At 41.9% G+C, this 23,800-nt stretch overlaps 1 protein-coding gene across 14 annotated transcripts in view; it reads left to right on the top strand.

The window, feature by feature from the left end:
- MEF2C (myocyte enhancer factor 2C) overlaps positions 1-6,351 on the top strand; it is a 128,162-nt gene extending 121,811 nt beyond the window's left edge. For 9 of the 14 annotated variants that reach the window (XM_027786048.2, XM_055791336.1, XM_027786044.2 and 6 more), the window contains one exon: positions 1,606-6,351. In XM_027786048.2, coding sequence (XP_027641849.1) covers positions 1,606-1,927 — 322 coding nt within the window. In that variant the 3' untranslated portion in view covers positions 1,928-6,351. The remainder of the gene's footprint in view (positions 1-1,605) is intronic. The other 5 variants (XM_027786055.2, XM_027786053.2, XM_055791335.1 and 2 more) reach the window with 1 other exon arrangement.
- Positions 6,352-23,800: the final 17,449 nt, after the last annotated feature.

The following is a 23,800-nucleotide window of genomic DNA, read 5'->3' as shown; positions in this document are numbered from 1 at the left end:
CTGTATTTGCTACTGTGAGGGCTGTTACTCATGAATTCTGTGACTTACAAAAGGGATCGCTGTAATTTTGGCACATTTGTCTATATAGGAACAAAGGATAGATAAAAGCAATTGGAGGTAGAACATCCTGTTTTCTCTGTTTTCTAACATGATCCAATCATTATTAAAGCCTGCAATAATTCCTGATAAAAGCAGCTGATACCATTCAATACTGAAGCCATATAGTTCTATTTTAAGTCTCTCAGAAGAAGAAAAGAAAACAACATTTTACCTTTCATCAAAGTTGTAGTGAGTGTTTCTTAAGTAAAGGTCAGCTGTCAGTTGATGAGGCATCAGGAAAAGTGGAATATTTCAATAACTGAAAAGACCACAGCTAAACTGAATTGTGTCTTCTACATGCTTAAAATTACTTCCAAATCCCAATGTTTCTTCTGCTTGCAGTAAAAACCCCTTGGGTTTAAAATTGTGTGAGTCCAAGTGGTCTGTTGCCCCCACTGCCTTTAGTCTCCCCCTGTACAAATACTCATAAGCAGAAATGTTGACACTGTCTCTGGGGTTAGACACTAACTTCAGCCTAGCAAATGGTCCCCGAAGCAGAAGATAATGGGAACTGCACGTTGAGAAATCTATTTTAATAACGAAAAGTCAGGTTTTACCAGGAGGTGGTGCTTTTGTACAAAACATCCTGCAGATGCAAGTGATCTCATTTCTCCCATAGAGATAAAGCACATTCTCAGTATTCGCTCTGTTTTAGCTTTCCTCTGCCACTACCTGCCAACAAAAACGTACAGAAAGAAAATTAACTCAGAGTAGTTACACAGCTTGCCTTAGAAAAAGTTTTAGCATAGCAGTTTCTCTTGATGCTGGGAGCATCCTCTGAGCTGGGCTCTCCTACAGGCAGACAGTACAACCCTCTGACATCTTCCATTACTCTTCAGCTTCTCTTTGGAAGTTTATTTAAAGGCATTCTGGACTGAGTTATGAATTCATAGATTTAAACCATAAAAGGATGTCTAAGCCCTTGCCTGCCTGTGGTATTTTGCTAGTGCCAGTCCTAGGACCAGAAATCTCAACTCTCTTCTGGAAGGCATAAAATGTACCTGGCCCCGATTTTTGTTTCTGTTTTGCATCTGAAGTCGCATGTCAAAATGAACAGCGATAAAGATAGTTGGGTGCATTCAAACTAATTGGATTAACCCCACCAGAAAGCCCATGCCTCCCCTGTTTCAGCTGGTGCATACACACACACAAGCATTAGTTATAAAGAAACCTGCAGGTGGTTCCAACAGTGCAAAGGCTCGCCTTCCAAAATTTGTTGTGACACTTGAGTCAAAAAAAAAAAAAAAAAAAAAAAAGAAAAAGGGAGAAGGCTGAAAGCAAGACCTCTTTTCAAACCGAGGGCATGTCCCACTCAAGCCAGCCACATTTGTTGCGATGCTTCCATCCCTTTGAATTGGTGAATCCTGCCCAGAAGGCAGTCCTCGTGCTCTCTGCATGTGCTGGTCCTGTGCGAGCCTTTACACTGGTGTTTTGTGTGAGTGTTTGTGCATATCTGGGGGCTCCATGCCTCCTCCGTCTGTAACTGGGTTTCCTTTCCTCCTACAGAGCTTGCACTAGCACTCATTTATCTCAGAGTACAAATCTCTCCCTGCCTTCTACTCAAAGCCTCAACATCAAGTCAGAACCTGTTTCTCCTCCTAGAGACCGTACCACCACACCCTCGAGATACCCACAGCACACGCGCCATGAGGCGGGGAGATCTCCTGTTGACAGTTTGAGCAGCTGTAGCAGTTCCTACGATGGAAGTGACCGAGAAGATCACCGGAACGAATTCCACTCCCCCATTGGACTCACCAGACCTTCGCCGGACGAAAGGGAAAGCCCCTCTGTCAAGCGCATGCGTCTCTCTGAAGGATGGGCGACATGATAACATTATTACCTATTAGGTTGTTTGTTTTTTTTTCTTGCAGTGTGTGTGTGCTATACCTTAATGGGGGAGGGGGGGGTCGATATGCATTATATGTGCCGTGTGTGGAAAAAAAAAAAAAAAAAAAGTCAGGTACTCTGTTTTGTAAAAGTACTTTTAAATTGCCTCAGTGATACAGTATAAGGATAAACAGAAATGCTGAGATAAGCTTAGCACTTGAGTTGTACAACAGAACACTTGTACAAAATAGATTTTAAGGCTAACTTCTTTTCACTGTTGTGCTCCCTTGCAAAATGTATGTTACAATAGATAGTGTCATGTTGCAGGTTCAACGTTATTTACGTGTAAATAGACAAAAGGCAAACATTTGCCAGAAATGGCAGATCTTTACTGAGAGAGAAAGCAGCTGTTATGCAACATATAGAAAATGTACAGATGTTTTGACAGACCCAGCGGTTGGGTGGCCGTTATTGGATGCTGGAAAGAGACTGGGTCACCTAACATACTGAAAATGCTCACAAACATGCAGGCATATCATTAAAGTATGGCAATCAGTTAAAAAGGATCAAAACACTCAGAGAGGACCATACTTGTAAAAAATGTTGAGTTCGAGGGCTAACATATTTAATTTTAAAGATTCTGGGTCTGCATCACTTATTAAATAAAAAAAATATAAAAATATGTACATTACATTTTGCTTATTTTCATATTAAAAAGTAAGACAGAGTTTGCAAAGCATTTGTGGCTTTTGTAGTTTCCTTAAGCCAAAATGTGTTCTTTTTTCCTTGATAGCTTCGCTAGTTCTTTTAAACAGTCCTGAAGAAACAAACAAAAAGGACTGTTTGTATAGAAAGCACTACCCTAAGCCATGAAGAACTCCATGCTTTGCTAACCAAGATAACTGTTTTCTCTTTGCAGAAGTTTTGTTTTTGAAATGTGTATTTCTAATTATATAAAATATTAAGAATCTTTTAAAAAAATCTGTGAAATTAACATGCTTGTGTATAGCTTTCTAATATATATAATAATTATGGTAATAGCAAAAGTTTTTGTTATCTTAATAGTGGGGAATTATATTTGTGCAGTTGCACATTTAACTATTTTCTTTCGGTTTTCTTTTACTGGGTATACATTTTACAGGTCGAAGTCAGCCTGTTGAAAGACTCATCTGTAAAAAGTTAGAATTTACCCATGGTGTAACAACTTAAATCATTTTAATACAGCATTTTACAATCAGTTGGGTGAACTGCGATCCATTGTATATACTGATTAGTTCTTTCATGCTGTTTTGTGCATTGTAACAAGTTAAGGGCCCTTCTATTACTTAATGTCCTGCGTATCTTGTAGCTTTCCGTGGGTTATATGACAAAGTGGCATAACTTGGCCCTTTCTCATTAATGAAGCTGGTATTCTGCCTGTCAGAATTGGATGTACAGCTCTAACGGCTGTCGGTTACGTGAGTGCAGATGGGTATTTGCAGAAGCAGTAGGGAGCGTTAAAGGGAGGGATCGGCACGAGCATGCCTGCTGCAAAGATTACTCCCCTCTCACAGATGTCAAACTCTTAGAGAGAGATCGTCAGTTAAGGACCATCCAGAGGTTGGCTGATCTCACGCAGCCAATACTGGCCATCAGGTCCCTGGTTCTCACAGACCTCTGCGGACGTGCCACCTCACCGTGGGCACGTTGTTGAGCAATGCTCCCTGTGTACTTGCACCCAAGCGAGATTTGCTTCGGCTTACAGCATCCGCGTTTTCTCCTGCCTCATATCGTTCCTTTGATGAAAACAACTTGACCGGGGGGATTGCATCATTTCTTTAAGTCCCTTTCTGTCCCTCTTGTTTATTAGAATGCTATATTCAAATGTTTAACTTTCCTGTTCAAGGGGAAAAAAAGTGTTTAAGCAAAATGTTAGTGCCATAGTGAAACTGTAATATTTCTCCTTTTTCCAAGAGTCCCTCCAGCTCTCACCTACACACACTGATACTATGATGAAGGATATAGCTGCGACAGCTCAATATCAACACAGACTACTTTGTTAAGGGAAATCTACACTCAGTTTCCCACCTATACATGCAGTTGCTGTGCACTGCTCAATGACAGAGTGTACCTCTCTGTAGAAGAGAATGATGAACAGACTACAGGACACATGCTTTTCACTTATCATGACGTTATAGAAGCCTGCCTTACAGGCACTCTCAGCCGTGCAGGGGCTAGTGCATAATCTGGAAACTCTTTAAGCAGAATACTGTGCTACTAATGCATCCATCTTCTCTTGTGTAGCAATCTGCAGGGTAAAGAAAAAAGATACGCATGTTTAAAAAACAAAAAAACAAAAAAAACCACAAAAAAAAACCACAAAAAAAAAAAACCAAGACAAAAAAAAGGTTTAATGGGGCCCATAATTAATTTTAAAACACAAAAGAACTGTTTTTGAAACCACTTTCTTCACCTTCAGATGAATCTATACTCTTATTCTCTTCTGAGAATTTTAAACTTTGGTGTGTCAAAAATATGCAAATATATCACAAATGTACCTTGTCATTTCAAGAAAAAAATACAACTTTATCAGTATCGTAGTAGAAACTTGTCAGTGGGGAAGGGGATTTGGTCTATTGATATATGAAGAATAGCCATATTAATAGTTTACCTTGCGATTTGCCTCAGCAACGCATGAAAAAGAAAGATAACGTATTTAACGAAGATGCAGTGTAATATATTACTGCAAGTAAATAAGCAGAAAGTAGCGTGAAAAGTATTGCCTGGGCAATTTATATTAACTCTGACAGTGATTTTTGTATAAACACAAGTAGAACAGAATCACGTGAAAATAAATGCCAGTCATCCCTCTTGTTCCTGCTGCAGAGGGCAACTAACATACTGGCAAAATTGTGGGGGATAATGCATATTTGCAAACTGATCTAATGATAAGAAGCACAACTTTGATTGTGAAGTCACTTTCTGTAAACTATAACTGTCTACCTTTCTTGTTCCTTTATCTGTACCTTACCATTTATTGTATTTGCAAAGCTAATTTGGGTTTATTGTGTGATTCCTTTGTATTTAAGGAGTTTGGGGCAGAGCCCTGAAAGAGTATTAACATTTACTTTACCTTAACCCATGCTATATAATGTTTTAGGCAACATTCTTAATTGTAAGTTCAAACACCTGAAGTGGCATTCTAGACATCTGCAAGTGTTGTTATAGCTAAGCTAACCTCTATTAAAAGGTGTTGTCAGTTAGTGTTCAATTGCTGGTGACAATTATATGATATACCCTATCTGCACAACCTGTATATTGTATGCATTGAGCCATTCGCAGTAAAGCTTTTGTCATTTCAGTGTTTTTCAAAAGTTGTGTTTTATAACAAAATGGCTTATATTTTTCCCAGAAGAGGAATTTAGCAGTTTTTAATGAATAATATAAAAATATCTGTTGTCCTCAGATCTTTTTCAGGTAAAGCTAGCGTAAGAATAAAAGAACTCTTAGACTGTTTTCAAGGATGTCAACCCTTTTGTATTGTATGTGTTATCCTATATACCCTCTTTTCTCTATAGTCCTAACAGAGCTGTTTTGTTTTCCTTCTTCCTTCGCCTTGAAGGTAAATGCTTTGTAATTTTTTAAAGCCACTTGAAACCTCAATAAAGGCTGTTGCCTAAACATGGCATACTTCATCTGTTCCTGTTTGTGCCATCTGCTGTGATGTCGTCAGTTATATGGCATTAATTTCCTGCCACTACAGGTCTCTTGAAGGACTGATGGAACATTGGTGTCTGTTAGAATGCTTCAGACTGTAGATGTAATAAAAGGCTTTTGTTAATATATTTTAACCAAAGATGTGGAGCAATCCAAGCTTTGAGCCACAGACCTTCTGCATCAAAAGTATCCGTTTGATTATTTTCATAATCAGGTGTTGCATTTCTACCTTCCCTTCTCATACCTCAGACTGATCCGTACCTCAGTTTGATTCAAAAAAGGTCGGTTAAGTAACTCATTAAAAAAAAAAAAAAATGCAGTACCAGAGTCTTTTGCGGAGTAACTAATATCAGACCTGGGTTACCGCAGGCATTACACTTGGATTGCTTCAGATGGTTTGTTGTATCCTTTTTTTCTTTTTTTCTTCTCTTTCATGGGGATTTGCTTCCATAAAACAATGGTGATAACAAAATAGCTTGTAAATGGGAGCATACAAGCATTTGCAACAAATATTAAAGTAGAGGCTCACAGCGGCATAAGCTGGACTTTGTCGCCACTAGATGACAAGATGTTATAAGTAAGTTAAACCACATCTGTGTATCTCAAGGGACTTAATTCAGCTGTCTGTAGTGAACAAAATGGGAAAATTTCAAAAGATTCTCCTGCTGGAAATAAGGTATAATTTGTATTTTGCAGACAAATCAGTAAAGTTACTGGCTTTCTTAGTGATACGGTGTCTGTGGTGCATTTTTTTATTAATTTAAAGAATGTTCCGTTTTCACTCTTTGCACTGTAACACGTGAAAGAACCGGCACTTTAACAACCAGCAGCTGCCTGGAGGTCCCTCTGCCTGTCACTTGTGCTTGCTTGGAGAGTGAACCACCTTTTTGTGGCACCCTCAGCATCTCAGTGCCTCACAGATGTTAATGCCCCACCACACATCACCCCACCAAATCAGAGAAACTCCACGGCTGCTCTGGAGATTAGTCATTTTGAGGCCACCTGAATCTGGCCCTGATGCCGGATCTAGGTGAGATGATGCCTGGCTTTTGGGTGCTTAGTCACCGACAGGGGGAATTCAGACTCCTGTATAACTGTGTCCTGTAAATTCTACCCATGGAGAGAACCATGCAAAAGCCCTACCAAAAAAAAAAAAAAAAAAAAAAAAAAAGGCATGTTCTGTGTCAAAATCATATATTGGTGTGTCTGGGCTTCATATATACTCTCTAACACGATAATTTCTTAAGGACCGCATCAGAATTAATCTGTTCCCTTTTGTGTACTTTTTGTAGTTGTTTAATTTTTTTCCCTGCTAACATTTAGGGTTTGGAGTCTAAGAATACAAGGATCACTTTATTTCAATTAGATGGGTTTTTTTTCATGCCAGAGGCAGACAAGCTATTAATAACTTGAGGTACTTGGTGTATGTGGCAATTTCAAAAATAACATTACAAGGCCTAGTTTCTACGTATGTTTGTGAAAGAAAACAGCTGCACTGTTATTTAACTGTTGCTTTTAATGATGATTTTTTTTAAAGAGAAATGTTTCTAGTATTGCAGTGTTGGACACAGCATAATAATTAGATGCTAAACCTAAGATTAAATGTCATTGATTTTACTACTTAACACATTTTTCCCAGGTAAATCACTTTTTGTCACCATTGGCAAGGATAAGCAAAATATTTCTGGAAATGCAGTAGAACTGTAATTCTTGCTGAAATGTTAGAAAAGTCGTATCTGGGAGTCCTTGCTCCTGCAATCAGCCATCTGTGTGATTAATACTGATACTGCTATACCTGCATTGGAAAACTAATTACTTAGCAAATGGAGTCTGTTATATACTGTTTTGTTATTTATCGCTACAGAAAAACAGCCATACACATACTAATTACTTTGCTTCAGAGTCTATGAACTATACTTCTAAACCACTTTCAAAATTTTGTGTTGCAATAGGAGTGCGGAGGTCACCGTTCTTTAAATATGCCTTCTCACTTTGGGCTCACATACATCACTCTGAAGAGCAATTGTGAAGTGTACAGTCTGGGATAACTAAGCCACATACCATCTCCATCTGAAGCATTTGCTTTCCCTCCAAAGTTTTTTCTTCTTTTCCGTAGCAAAAATCAACTCAGCAACTTTCCTAGAACTGGAAAACCATGCTGATACAGTTGCTGCATACATCTCACAAAAGAGACATCAGCGTGACCCACGCACACCTGACCCATCCTCAAATGCAACACCTGCATTGCCACACTGGGTGAGAGGGTCCAAGGAGCAGCAAGGGGGAATTATTTTATATCAGATCACTTAATCTATAAACAGCGAAAGATATTGTTCATGCCTCTGTTGACAGACATAGCCCATTCCTCATTAATTCAGTGGAAATTTACTGATGCAGCAAGGCTTTACCTGCTCCATGAATGTTACCACTTACACATATATATGAAACATTTTGGGAAGCTCAGACTGCTTAGCCATAGCAAACTCGGGCTATGTTTATTTTGCATTTGTCAACGCTTTACACTGAGCATTCAGAGTACCTGCAACGGGTAAATCTATACTGCATTCTCTGCAGCTCATGTAAACACACCCAAGGCAACTTTAACTATTGCTAGCAGCCATTGTGGCTAACATTTCTGCTGATGAAGGTGTTTCTTCCTCCTCTTCCAGCAGATTTTGGAGCATGCTTTTGTTCCATTCTGCATCACCTTAATCGCTAGAGATGGTTCAAAGCTAAGGTGAGGATGCTTGCGAGAATGATGAATTTAAAACACCTACATTGCTTCTGAAAGCTGTGGAAGGTGCTGTTCTAATTGTCCTTTCTATCCTCTTCTGCCTTTGTGCTCCTGTCGGTGATTCAGTCATAGCCTGCCCATAGTTTTCAGTTTCAAGTGTCTGTTTGTATTTGTCTGGACGATGACCCATAAGTTGTTTTGGGCTACAAAACATATGGCCTCTGACTGGAAGAGGTGGGTGTGTGCTCACTGTTAGCTATGGAGGTTTCACTTCTTTGACGAAAGACAAGTGATTTAATAATGTAACAGAACATTTCACTGCGTGGGAAAAACTTAAAGGGTTTATAAAAAATATTTGCGTGATAAACATAATTGGTATGAACCATGATTCTGTTATGACAGTATGTACATAATGTACGTTACACAGCAAATTATTTTCTGTATCAAGAAGAGTTTCTCGGGATAGGCTGTGCAACCTTGGAGTGAAAACACAGCATCCTGCAACAAGTATGTACAAAAGTGTGTTGTATCATCACATCTCAAAAGGAAGAAACAAGGAAAAAGCATCTGGAATCTGACTACAGACAGTTGAGAAGCCAAGATACGGCACTCAGACCACCAAAAAGACCAGTAGAAATGCAACTGGATGTGTTTACCAGGTTGCATTTTCAACCACGGAGAAATCATCACAAAGGAAGGGATTTCGTATTAAAAAATAAATCTGCCTTTCTGTGCCTAATACATGTCAAAATGTGCTTAATATATGTCAAAAGAGTGGTGCTTGAAATGCAACCCTTTTCTTTCTTTCTGACACTTATTTATTGGGAAAAACATCACTTCCTCTAATTACAATTTACTGCATTACATATCAGTTAACTCGGAAAAGCTGAAGAGAGGTTCCTGGCCTAAGTGTGTTTCATTCATAGTCAGTAGCCAAGGAAAAGCAGCCTGACTTACAGCAGTACTCTCAGGCTATGGGTACTGAACTTCCACTCCACAAAGTCTGAGACATAAACTTGGAGGAGATGGCACTGTGGCTGCTGCCTCGAGCGCAGCACTCTGCACCTTCAGAGGTAAGCTTGTGAAAATATAATACGTGTGGCACTCTAGTCATCTGAAGTAAATTTATCTCTCCTTAGTGGAGGCTCAGGTCACTTCTTGGCAGCTTTGCACGCTGCACTAGAATTTTTTTTTGGAAAGGAACTGAGAGCTAAGAAATATCATTATGTCATCCTTTGCAGATGTATGGGTTCTTTCAGTGAGAAACCTTGACCTAATACACATTACTCCACCTCAAAAAGAATATAGCATCTGATAAGCTGGGGAAAAATCGGTTTGAAAGGAGAAATTACATAAAATGTGAGCTTTCAACTTGGAAAATAAAGTGAATGAAAGAGTGTATCCTTACATGAATGGTATGGAGCCAGCAGATCCACAGGAAACCACTACATGCTCTCTCAAAAACAGCAAAGGATGTGCAAAGGAACCATGAGACAGCAGGTTCACAAGGACACACGATGAACACATTACATGCAATTAAGTTGTAGGACTTGCCGCCCACAGTAAGACATCGTGGAAGCCAAAAGCCTGAGTGAGATCCTAAGGGGTTAGATAAGCTAACGGGACGTGGCTCTAGCTCCATTTGTCCTGTTGCACATGATGATACACTTACACTTCCCAGCTAGAGTAAAGGAACATCTTCCACAGCTTATTTCTGGAAAATGACAGGTCTTCTAGGGGAGAATTTGGGGGGGGGGGGGGGGGGGGGGGGTGTTGGGGCACGGGCTTGTGTTATGTTCCTCCCCCTGAGAATCCTCTACAGGCCACTGTCAGGGAGAAGATCATGACACAAATAGACTTTTTATCTGATCCCATATGGCAGTCCTTGTGCCTAGGTATCACATGATATAACCATCCTTCTCCTCTTGGCAAACCCTTTTTATCACAGTACACATACTGATTTTACTGTGTTAGAAATTAATACAGTACAAACAAAGCAGTCAGCATAAGCCAAGAGCTAAAACTGTCAGTCCCTTCCATTTAGTATGGCTTTGCTTTTTCAATATTGTGAGGCACAGCCAGTTGACTTTTGTGTAAACATGCACCTGTTTATTTATTCCACTAACAGGCAGCAAAAATGAATAACTGCATAAATTACAGATGCACGAGTACAGTTAAGGATGCGTGATTGATAGAATCAATGTGCACACAGGGGAATGAGACAGTATGAGTGTGTAAGTGTGGGGGTGGTAATTAAAACAGAGAGGTGACACAAATACAGACCTGGGCCTGTAATTTCACATACCTGCTGTTCAACCAAGCACCAGAACTTTGCTCGAAAGACAGATTTGTAGTTGTCTGCAAAGTGCCGGCTAATGCACTGGGGCTGTACCCACCATGAAAAAGAATTGCTTGTGTATGTACATATGCCAGTCTTAGGCATCAGACTTTAATTAATAAAACGCATACATGCACTGGACAGATAATCAACTCTCTGTTCGCTGTTGGAGTACCCGGTGACACATTCCATGGAACAGCATTACTGGGAAATGGATTTCACGTGCTCTTGTCAGGGCTTAAGTTGCATTTGTGAGCAGCCCATCAGACCAGGGTGCAAATGGTTATGCTGGATTAGCCCCCCCGTGCAGATTTCTTTTCCTATGTCTAGACTGACTACCTTAATAAAGGATATGTTGTACTTTAATCAAAATCACAGGGCAAAGCGCAGAAACTCCTGAGCAAAATTCCACAGGTGTGTATACAGATCAAACTTAAGGGCTGTCAGATGATGGTTTCTACTGCCTTTAATACCTCCAAGTGTAGACTGAGGTATTTTAGGAAAGTTTCCAATAATGTTTTTGTATCTCTAAGACTGTGAACAAGTTAAGTTTATTAATAGTCTAACCATGAAATCGTTTAGTGAGAGTAATTTAGCAACTCATGAGAAATGCTCATGACAGTTACGGCATAAATATAACAATCATTCTCAAAAATCTATCTTGTATTACCTTAGCACATAGAGGCAGAGGCTGAGCCCTTGTCAAACACAGCTCCTGCAGTGACTTCTTCTCTATTTATACCCTTTGAGCATTAGCTGAATAAGTCAGTGTATCAAATCATTCAATTCTGGCAGAAAAACAGACTTTGTCCCAAGACAGAAGATAGACAGAGGAAGCAGCTGGACAAATGGAGAAGCATACAAGAAGAGTAAACAGCCTGCAAACACCATTTCAGTGCCATCTTTTAAAATCTGTTTGAAATCTCAGCTGTCCTAAATTTCAGTGGTTAAAACATACAAGCTACATATAAATAGCTGTAAAGCTAACCTTGACCTAGCTTTTCATACAGCCGTGCCAGCGTCGCTCACAAATCTGGGCAGCAATTGCTTGGGAGTCTGCAGATCCAGAGCCAGCCTGCAGATCAAGCAATGGAAGTTACCAACGCAATGACTTCTAATCCTGTTTTTAAAGGTAAAGAACCTTGAAAGGAGGCACAGCATGGCTCTGGTCCAAGTTTTCAGAAGAACAAAGGTGGCTGATCAGAAAACACAGGATTGATACGGGCAATAATTTCTGAGGCATTAGGCTGCCGTCTTCTTAACTTTTGAGTTTAGCAGAGGAAGCACACGCCCTGCCTCCTGAAAACGTTAAGAGAGGTTTTTCCAACCAAGTGTCTGTGGCTGATCCACTCTGTTTCTGCAGGATGAAATGTGGTTATGCATGAAGTATATTACCGTTTGGTCAATGTGGGGGTCTTTTCTTCATCCAACATGCAACAGAGAGCTATCAATCACCTGAGTTTTTCATTGGAATTTCTTTCCACTGCTGTCTTTTCTGAGCCTCTCACCTGTTAATACTAGCTGCATATTGCAATTAATTCCTGAGTCAGTCTGTTAAATATCTAGTATTTCCTCTCTTTAATCCTTATTATTCTAAGACGCTTTCAGAATACTGTGAAGACACACACGAAATGCCATCATGTTGTTGGTATGGCTCAGAGAAAAAGTTATTTCTGCTTCATAAAAGATGATGAACACCAAATGAACAGCAGATTTGAAAAACAGTGCCAGCTGAAGTGTTGTTTTAGGAAAAGGTAGTCACGGGACAGGAAAGCCGCAGAAAAACAGGTGCTCTAACAACTTGCATAGTCAGTGAAGACCATGCCGTGACAAACATTCAGCTGTCTCTCTCTCCCCTTGTTGATGGGTAAGAGGAAAAGGAGAAAAATCTCTTCTCTTCCCTCAGCCCCCTTCTGCTGTGCCACCTTAGATGTGCTCTGGCTAGAAGGAAGACTCTGAAGCTCGTTTCTTTTACGCTGGACTTCAGGGGTTGCTTATCTCCTTCTGACACATTTTAAGGTGGGGGACAGAAAAGAGACATGGTTTAATGCAATATCATATCTGTATGGATTTATTTTTCAGATTTCCTTATGCAAAGGATAAGGATAAAGATATCTCAAATTCCTCCTGATTTGTCATGATTTCTTCTTTTTTTTTTTTTTTAACGTGCCACGTATACAAGGTGCCAACTTGATCCTTTCTCATTCATCTGGTGATATTTCTATATAACTTAGCAGAACTTAGGGCAGAATGCTATCATATTAGAAAGAGTTAGTCGTGTGTTGCTAGTCAGAGAAATCATTTTAACCAGAAAACAAGCTGAGAATTAGAGGTCAGCCTACATGTTGCTCTTCAAATACATGTCTACACATGCAGACTTCACTATGAAGAAATTGTGAACATGCACACTAATTTGAGGATGCCTTTGCGTATGTGAGAGTTTCATTGCTTCTCTTTGTAGGTGCTCAGCAGCACTTGAATCACACTTTTTACTCTGGGTTCAGCACTTTTGCCTTGTCCGTTCCTGAGTGAGTAATAATAATTAGAATCACGAATCCCCTCTGCCCCTCTCCCATCCACTTGTTCATGCCAGGGAGCGCCAGTGAGGCCAGCGTAGTCTCCCCTCCTCGGATAAGATGAAGGTTCCCACTTCGAGCTGGGATAACGAGGTGGGTGTTCACCTCCTCAGGGCCAACAATTTGTCTGACTTGATGTACGCTCTGTGTAAAAAGGCCCTAATTGAAAATCACAGGAGGAGTAACAACTGAGTGAGGGTCTTGAAGGAAGAGACATGGGAGCTATATCAACCGCTTATAATTTTGAGACTTTGCAAGCTTTTATAGAATGAAATCATTTTCTTGAATAAGATGATTTCTTTGACTGAGCTCTCTTTTCTGCTGCTGCATCGTACATCCTATAGGTGATACACCCTGTCAAACTGCTTTATGGTTTTTATCTGTTTGCGCTTTACTCTGTGCGCAGTATGCTTTGTTTGAAAGTCTGTCTCTGGGAAGCCATCCAGTTTGCTTTACCATGGCTGTTACTTTTGCAGGCAGGCAAAACCCTCTGGAAAAACAGGGAGACAAAGCTTTCCTGGAAGAAACTCAGCAGGGAGCTTCTGGAGTGCTGTACAATCGCAGGCTGAGCAAGGGTCAGGTACTCATCATGGGAAGAAATCTCCTCCCCCAGAAAAGACTAAAAGGAGAGAGGAAAGGAACATTTCCTAGGAGGCTGATGGGAATTGTCTGAATATTGTGTAGTGCACGAGGCCATCAAAGGCTGCTGGAGTGCAGCACAAGACCAGCAGCGAAGGCAACAAGGTACAGGGAGAGAAGAAAGTTCATTCCCCTATAGGTCTGATATTCTGCTATTTAAAGTTTTCTTTTGTTGGGGAATTAACATTTTAAGAAAACCTTGCTTGAGAGGAAACGCTAGTGAGGATGCTCACAGTAAGACAGCATCAGCTGAAGGTTCAGCTCAGCCAAGGCTCTTACCACACACTTCTTTGAGGATATCAGGACTTGGCTTCCAGGCCACTGTGTCTGCACAAACAAGCATCAATTAGACTGTACCCAAAGTTTTGTTCCATGTTAAGTTGAAAAATGCCCCTCTGGCTCCTTACTAACTGAAAAATTGCTTTTCCCTAGTTGCAAGGTAGAAGAAAGAACACAATAATACATTTATCCTGTGGAGAACCAGTCTGCATCATAATTATTTGGCCTGTTTGCCAGGCATGGAAAGATAAAGTGATATAAAAGACAGTAAAACTTTCTTAAACTAGGGCTAATATTTCAGGAGACAATATAACCCTCTAGATCTTTTTTATCTGATGTTGTCTCTTATCATAAAATTTTTTGTAGCTGTGAGGGTGTGAGCTGCCCACTCGCACTGATTTTCTTCTGACGCAGCTAAACAGACCGACTGCTGTTCCTGAGAAGATTCTGTAGTTACGCTGCCGGCTGGGGACAGGCCACGTAGCTAAGCCTAGATGGTTTTTCTGCTAACGTTAACATCAGTCACCTCCAAACAATCTATGAATAGCTGCTGAAGAGACAGCACTAGCCAGACCTTTTCACCTCCCACCTTCTGAATGGCAGCAGATTTTTACAGCCTACTAGATTATAAGGAAGCTGATTTTGCCAGTAGCGGGAAGTACCAGTCTCTCTCATACAGTTTTTCTGTCCTATTTTTTGAATATTCCAAAATGTTCCAAACACATGGAGAGGCTTCAGAAAGACCCTTCCTTTCTGTCTCCCAGGCATTTGGATTTCCTCTGGTTGTGCACTTTGGCAGCCAGTGACCACAGGCAGTTACCCTCATTCCTTACCCAAAAAAAAGCCAATTCTGCTCATTGGACTAGCTCCAGTTACTTTAAAGGAGCATCACACTTCACCACTGCCTCCCTGAATTTCCCCTGGTTTTTGAAGGGCAGGTGCAACCATGCTCTCCATCAATAGGTGGTCCCAATCGGATGCTTTGCTCACTATGCCAGGTTTAGCAGCCCTTTAGCTAGTGAATGCAAACAGTGGGCCAGAGTACAGAGGCCACACAGCCTTTGCACAGCAGCACCTTGGCTCAGCCTCACCCCTAGAAGACTTTATTTCCCTAACATCAATGTTTTTTTTCTCCCAGAGTACAGGCTAAGGAGGACTAGATGTAATTTACAGTGTAAAACTGTTCTCCATCCTACAATATTCAGGAAGAATCTCAACCTGTCTTTGCATTGCCCGAAGCAGAAGAAAGCGACTCACTCTGCTCTGTGGGGTACTCAGGTGATGGAGGCACACCTAGCGTGCCTGGGGGGTGGCAGTATATAAAGCAGTGATGACATCAAAGCACGGGGCTCAGTCTTCATAGCTAAGAACAGGAGCTGTGCACCAGTACAGAGGGTCGGGCAGCCGGCGGTGGGGTAGGCATCCTCAGCCACCCCTGTGGAGAGGCAGCGGTTTTCAAGAAGACCGAGAACAGCTCAGGCAGAGGAGATGTTTGAAGATTATCCAGATCCCGTATAGATCGCCTGTGTCAGAGCTGTGACACTTAGACTTTACGCAGGGACTCGCTGCTCGGGTCTCCTTACAGTGCCAGACCAGTCTGTCAGTGGATGGGCTGTCAGTGTCTACACGGGAGTCAGCAAAGCGCTTTGGATCTCAGCTTTGCACCGTCTACCAGCCTGTGTAATACAGAAGAGGAAAAAACTGTCTACCAAACTCCTGACTTTTGCCTTTTTGTCAAAAAAATAAAAAAAACCTTCCCATCCCCAAGCTTAGGTTTGAAAGAGCTTTGCAATGCTTTTAAAGACAAATTTTTTTTCACTTATTTCTGATACCCTGTCTCCCTTTAATTCCAAAGTAGTTCTTTTATGAATGCTAGGAGATTAAAATTTTAATTTTAATAACAGAGTTAGTGAACAAAGAGGTAACAAGACAGAAATACTTCTAAAAGTTCATTAGAAGACCGGGAGTGTGCAAAGGCATGCCAAGCCACAGCATACGGGTGTCATGTTGAAGTTAATGTTGCACAGATAATCTTAACCTCCTTTCTGTTGTGTAATGTATATGATTTAGGGCTGTCGCTCTTCTGGGCATACTGCAAAAGACATCTGTTCAGTAAGGTTTTTTGGAGAGCAATGGGAATATTTTCCCTGGAGCGATGTAGGATTGCAACAAAGCTTTTGTAACTGGCTGTCTGAGATACTGCTTCAATTCTTTTCCTTTTTTTGCTGCTGGGACTTCATATTATTATTAACTATGTGTTAGATGCCTAGAGCCTTGTCTAGGCAATTTTTTTCACCTTAATTACCATTTAGATTTAAATGAATAAATATTCCACAGTTCCTCCCAGGCAAGCCATTCTGTCTGCGTCTCAGTTTTCTCCTGTGTCAAAGGGACTCCTGATCCATTCAGGACCTTTTCAACCACAAATCCCCAAGTAAGCAAAAGATTCATGTAAACATACACACTGTATGCGTGGTGAGGGAGGATGTCAGACTTGCCTTGGCTTGCATGGTGGGATAAGGAAACCTCTCTGTTGGTGGAATTAGCTCCTTCCATCTCCGCAAAGAGGCAGAGTCTTGGTGCTTGACACCACTTCTGTGACGATCCATCCAGCTTCATAGACAAAGAAGTATGAAATACAAGTCTGATCAAAGCGTTTTGTCAAGACACCCCTGCACAGCTATATGCCCAGTTTGCCTGAACAGGCCAGGCAAGTCCACAGTGCATGTCTCAAGCTGAAGCTCACTGAAGGTGTTAGAAGGGATCCAGTTGCCTTCAGTGGGCTTTGGAGCGGGACCCGTCTGTCGAAAGGCGCTTCCCTAAGCTCAGCCAGACCCCTGGGAGCTGCCTGACCATCACTGCAGGCAGGCAAAATGTGCTTCACATAGCAGCGCCCAGGCATCTCCCTTGGGCATCTGCTGGCTGTGGTGTGCAGACCCCACCAGCCTGAGCCGTGCCATAAGGGCGGGACCTGCCCTTTCGTCAGCTGGTCCCTGCTCCTGAGGCACAGCTTTCACAAAGGAAAAATGGCAAAGCAGTTTGAGAGTGATTTTAAAGCTTCTTGCCCCTGGCAGGACCTTAACTCTGCCTCTCTCCTTAGCACTCCCATTCCCAGCTCCTGGGCGAGCAGCAGGAGCTCCTTTTCTTCTTCAGGAGCGGGTACTTGTCAAAGTGGCGGAGAGGAGGGTAGGTGTTGTGACACTACCCCACTGTTTGTGTGATCTACAGTCCCTCAGTTTAGCGCTGCCAGAAGCTGTCGTGCGCTCTTCTCTCTGTGTGTGGCTGCGTTAATAGCTCTGTGTTTTGATAGACTCGCAGGTAAAGCCCTGGCCCGTTAATAGTCTCTGTGTGCCCAGCACTGCCCTCAGACACACCACGGCAGCTCCCATCAGGCAGAGCAGCTATAGAAACTGCTAGTGCTGCCACTTTGCTGCTCTCAGCTGGTAAGCTTTTGGTAAAAATATCGCTCATATTATCTTCCTGCATGGACTTCTACAGCTTGGAAATAGAGACATCTGACTATGTGATACAAACGGTCCTTTCTGACCTTAAATCTCTGAGCGTAGAGATGGAAACACTGGGTATTTTTACGAGCTGGTGTTATCTTCTCTCTTCAGAGAAGCCCGTGGTGTATTTGAAAAGACTTTGAGGATCACTTATATTTATGTATGGGTTTTCAGTTAAACACTATAAGTTCAATACCAAGCATTGGCACAGGCTGCCCAGGGAGGGGGTGGAATCACCATCCCCAGGGATATTTAGCAAAAGGTGCAGATGCGGAGCTCAGGGACACGGCTTAGTGGTGGGCTTGGCAGTGCTGGGTTAACAGTTGGACTCGATGATCTCAGAGGTTTTTGCCAACCTACCTAAATAATTCAATGATTCTGTGATATTTTCTATAATTTAAAAAGCTTGAATAAGACAAATTAAGTATATAGTAATGCTTACGTACATAGCTATGTTAAATTTATCATTCATGATACACAGTAATGGAGCTTAAATGTTTAGAAGACTTTATGAGCTTAGTACAAAAGCCCTACCGTTGTGTAAAATCAGTAGCAGGTAAAAGTTTATGATCGGTGTCTGTTCTTTTACTGCTATAGTGTTTGTGAGAGCATGATTTTAAGATAACACACCAGACGATCCATGTCAAAAAAAGCTGGCCACAGGGAAAATCTAGGAGGGTGTTCACCTGCTTGTATTATTTTATGCCATGAAATAAAACAACCAATTAACAGCCTGGCTTACCGTCTCTGTAAGCAAAATGCAAGAGCATATGGCTGTGCCATTTCCTCAGAGTCAAGCTGGGTCACGGCACAGCTCTAGTTTGAGTTACAAGCACTTCAGTGGCATTTTACTGCTGTCCTCTGTTGTGCAGGGGGAGGAGACGGGATCTGACTAGTCTCTATATGAGAAGAAGAGAGGGCAGAGGTGATGCTAAAAAAATAAATCCAAGCTGGGAAGCCTGAGTCACCTGGAAGATGTCAATTAAGACAAAGAAAAGAGAGTGAAGAAGGTCTAAAAGAAGATGACAAGACGCTTCTCTTCAACTATGTCCAATTTTAGAAAGCAGTAACGTATACCAAAGAGAGATCTGGAGGGAGACCATCTAGCAGAAATCCAGAGGGGTGATTTTTTTCCACTGCCACCTTCTTTTAGCATTTCCATTACCAGCATGGGCTGGAGCTGTGGATCTCACGTAGAGCAGGGTGGGAGCTGGTGTTACCAGGTCACTTACCATGTGTGCATGGCTTACCAGCCCTGGTGCAGCCAAGGACAGGACTCCCCAGGTCATGTTGTGGGCACTGGAGCGGTTGTCAGGCTGCCCGAGGTGCCCTGTGTGCTCAGCCCCAAACTGTGGACTGCAGTTTGAACATCATGTTTTGAATGTGGGTGATTCAATGTAGAGGAAGGGGTGTCCCGGAGGTCTTTATTTCATAGTTGCAGAGAATAAAGTGTGCTCGCAGAGGGAGAGGCATGCTTCTTTATGGGCTGCTTCTACACTGAAAACACTGGAATTTTTCTCTGTGAGTGCAAGCATGTTTTGATTTTCCTTGCTGTATAGAGGAGCATGTGGTTTGGCAGCTGGAATTTTTGCTTTTACAGGAACACAATTTTACATCTTGGTTTTGCATGAAGAAAAGCTGGATTCTTGCTGTGCTGCCAGCTTTTGTCCCCCCTTTTGGCTCCCATTGCCTGCAGCAGAATGCCACCCCCACCCCCCCAAACAACAGAGACAGATGAAACTGAGCCTCACAGGCTGGCTGTCTGACACTCCTGTCCCAGAAATGTATGCTGTGGAGCTGGCATCCAAATAGCCAGGCATGCCGCCCATGTTGACATCTGCCACTGCTCCAGAGCACAGTTCAGCCCTTCAGTGATGCTGCCTGCCTTTGCTTCTGTGCAGACTCCTGGACCACCCTCCTCTTCATCCTGGGACACTCAGGACAACGTTTTTGGGGTGTCCTGTTCCTCTCCCTGCCTGGGTAAGCACTGCTTTCCCAGTGCCTCCAGCTGCTGAGGAGCACAAGGCGGAGGGGCAGCCTACGGACATTAGCACCACGACGCCCCTGCCTTACCACCAGCACCAGGAAATTGTTCTCATTCTGAACGCCCGGTACAGCTGTAAAAAAAAAGCTTCTCCTGAAAAACAGTCCCTAAATGCTCTCACAGAGAGGACTCTGTCTCCCTCCAGTGACTATTGAGTACCTACAGGGAATAGCCACCTAAATTAAGGCTTTGAAGTTCGGTGATTTAAACCAGACCAAAGCTGAGATCACCTCAGCAGACTTCGTGTGACTTGTGAGCTGCAGGTAGTCACCTGGCACCCTAAACTGAGCTTATTGATGTGCTAAAATACATCTTTAAGGCTTAGAGGGCTCTTCTCTTCCTTTGCACTGCTGGTGTCCTCTGTCCATTAGAGAGATGCGACTACTCCTGACACATACAGCCTTTCATCTGTGTTTTTTCCCTCCTCCAACAAAGACCCACCCCTCCCTGTAAAGCTACTTATGTCATCAAGACTTCTTTTTGATAGGCAGGTATATATTTATGTACCTGACCGAGGCTTTTGTTTTCCATAGCATTCAAATAGCTTGTAGGTGTGCTCTCCAATTTTTCAGTTTCCATTTCAAAAAGTAGACCTGAGGATGTGTGTCCCAGTTGTGACACGCCATTCCTGAGCTGCACAAAAATGCAAAATTGTCTTTCTGTACACACTAATTCCTTATCACTGCTGGGGAACCGATTAGTCTTTTTTTGGCAGTCTCAAGACGAAAATTACTGTTGTATTGCCTGTAGATTCTGAACCTCTACAAGGTTATTGCTTTTCAAAAGAACCACCGCTCTGCAGGTGGTTGTAATTGTTGTCCCATGATGCATGACTTTGCATTTGACTTGCATGTACTGGAAAATGCCTTGACTGACCCAAATATTAGCAAACCTACAACACGCTGCATGACTCCCCTGCAACTAAAATTACTTCTCTTTTGTCTAAAGCTTGCATCACCTGCAAATATTGCCTATTGTGATTTTCTGTTTAGTCTCAGATAGTTAATAAAACCTTGGAAAGTACAGAGTCACCAATTGATCAGTGGGAATCCTGTCAGGAAGACATTTGATGGTTTTTCCACTGACACCAATTTGTTGAGGTCTCCTGGTTGACCAGTTCTTAATTCATAATAACATGTACTTTAATCACTTGATAGCCTTCAGTCAGACTGTCACATATCATTAAATCAAACAACACTGTGAAGAACTATGCAGTTACTTTTATCAGCTGACCCAGCTCTCTCGTAAAAACTGAAGTCATGTTTCTTTGATTAAAACTGTTTTCCACAAAACTGTGAATTGGCTGTAGCTGCACTGACATCCTGTAGTAGAAACTAAAAGATTAACCACACACCAGTCTCTTCGATATGCTCTCAGATTTATATTAATTTCATTATTTGTCCTGAGTAACACAATGTTGTAAAAAAATTTAGGACTATACAGAAAGATAAGAACTTTATCATGAGTGATACAGAACTGTTCTTCATGCTTTGTTTAGTACAGAAAAGAGTTGTTTCCGGCAGTAATATTGCACCTTTTGAGAAATGAAAATTAATTGACGTGCACAACAACACAAGGTCTTGCTGAGAAATAGTCCTGAGTACTTTCAGTCACACACCTGATGTACTTCAAAAAATAAAAATAAAAATAACCTCAGGAAAAGCACTGAGTTTTGCAATAGCCACTCTTCTGCTATTTGCAGTCAGTGTCATCCTTGTTCTCAGGCTGAAGAGATCTGAAGGTCTGTGTGTGAAATCAGGTAGTTTTCACAGTGAAGCGTCGATTTTTGGTCACAGAGAGCATGATGCTAGATGTCCTAGAAAATTACTCATTTCAAAATGCGTCATGACTGAGATTTTTTGGTGTGTCTTTGTTGACATGGTAGACAATAATTACGGTCCCAAAAGTATCACACACAAGCAGAGCTTTTCAAAATTGCCTATGTTGTACAATAAATAACTAATGAAATGTGTTAACGGTTCAGATTTTGTGCAAGGCTGGAGAACAAGCAACATACAGTGGAAAAGAAGAAAGAAATTCCCCCCTAAGAGTACTTGCATAATGGTAATATCAAAAAATATTGTCTTCAGTCCACAGAAATCGATGATAAACAAATGATGGGCAGTGGATGAGGTACTGGCTGAAGTATAAACCTCCAGAGCTGATTTTGCCAGTCACAGAAGTTTTGATTTTGAAGGAATAAATGTGAGAAGGGAAAGCTTTTCTAAAGAAAGATTTAGATACAGCATCCAGTAACTTTGCCTGCATTTTGACTGTCTCCTGCTGTCCTGGTTTAACCCCAGGCAGCAACTAAGTACCAGGCAGCCACTTGCTCACTCCCCCGCCAGTGGGATGGAAAGGAGAATTGGAAAAAGGTAAAACCCATGGGCTGAGATAAGAAATTTAAGATTTAATTGAAATAAAGTAAAATTAATAACAACGATAATAACTGTAATGAAGAGGAGAAGGAAAAAGAGGAATAAAATCCAAGCGGGCCGGGGGGGGAGAACCAACCCAAGTGATGCACAGTTGCTCACCACCTGCTGACTGATGCCCAGCCAGTCCCCCAGCAGCCGTCAGCCAGCCCCAGCCAGCTCCCCCCAGTTTATATACTGAGCAGGATACACTATGGTATGGAATATCCCTTTGACTAGCTCGAGTCAGCTGTCCTGGCACTGCTTGCTCCTGGCTTCTTGTGCACCTGCCCCCTGGCACAGCATGGGAGACTGAAAAAAGTCTTTTATTTAGAGTAACCACTACTTAGTGACAACTAAAACATCACTATGTTACCAACATTCTTCTCATACTAAATCCAAAACCCAGCACTTCACCATCTACTAGGAAGAAAATTAACTCTATCCCAACCAAAACCAGGACACCTGCCAACTATAGTCTGGATTTGTTCTTTAGCAAACCAACTGAGAGACTTTTTATTTGTGACTATTGTAATTCCTAAGCAGTGAAACTGCAACATTCATCAATAAATCAGTGAAATGAGGAAGAATTGGAACATCATGTTAAGAGAGTTTCTGGTGACAGGACAAGCAGATGGCTCCTTGCATTGCCTGACACTCAGAAGGTGGTAGTCATGATGCTGCCTCCGTTTTCCATCAGCTCGAGGATGGATTAGGAAAGCCATGCATTTCGCCCCCCCCGCCACGAGCTGGAAAATGCACAGGTCCAACACCCCAACTGACTTTCTGCAAGCACATTTTCCTTGAGAAAACAGTGGCATCAGTGGACTTCAAGGCACAGCAGTTACTTATTAGCACCCAACAGCCATATCGAATTTGACACATTCTTCAAAAGGGAAAATCACTACAGAGAGCCTCCAGCGAACCTGCTGGAGAGTGGCGATTTTAACACTTCATACGCATCTTTCCCCTGCTTCTGTTTTACCAAGAAGCAAGGTTACACAGAGAGATATCATATGAATTGGGGTTTACCTTCTCCCTTCATCTTCGATCTCACGATCAAAAGCCATGATTTTATTGTTCATCTTCGTTTCATACAGTGAACTAAACGTACTACTTAAATATGAAAGACAGTGAGAAAACAAATCCTGATTCAGTGCTGTTTCTATTACTCTAATCCACACAATTTGGTGAGTTTTGCCGTGTTACTGACTTATCACTGAAGAAAGCTGCCATTTTTTTTGTGCGTGTGACTAACAGAGAGTAGTGGTATTCCACTTAATTAGCTGGGGCAAAACACGTTTACTGGTAGTGTGAATTAAGGACATTATGCACTTTACACTGCAGAAGATCATTGTAATGTCTTGGCATTAAGCATTCACCAGGTTGGGTGTAGCTGGAACAAAATGTTAAAGAAAGGCCCTCCTGAGCTAGAAGAAGGCAGAAGGTGTAGCAACTGGGGAGACGGGATTTAAAAGGAAGGCGGGATGCAGCGTTTGAGACAGAGGGAGATCAGGGAGTGTGTAACAGAGGTCATGGAATCCTTACAGAGAAACCTGCCAGGGACTGAAGGTAGGTTCAGCAGGGTAGGTAATGTAGACCCAATTAGTTGGGACGGGTGACGATGAGGAGGGAGGCTGCGAAGAGT

This window comes from Falco peregrinus, chromosome Z (genome assembly GCF_023634155.1).
Source record: "Falco peregrinus isolate bFalPer1 chromosome Z, bFalPer1.pri, whole genome shotgun sequence".
In the NCBI taxonomy this organism is placed as follows: domain Eukaryota; kingdom Metazoa; phylum Chordata; class Aves; order Falconiformes; family Falconidae; genus Falco; species Falco peregrinus.
Note: the sequence above shows the minus strand (reverse complement) of the source record. Positions and strands in the feature narration are given on the sequence as shown.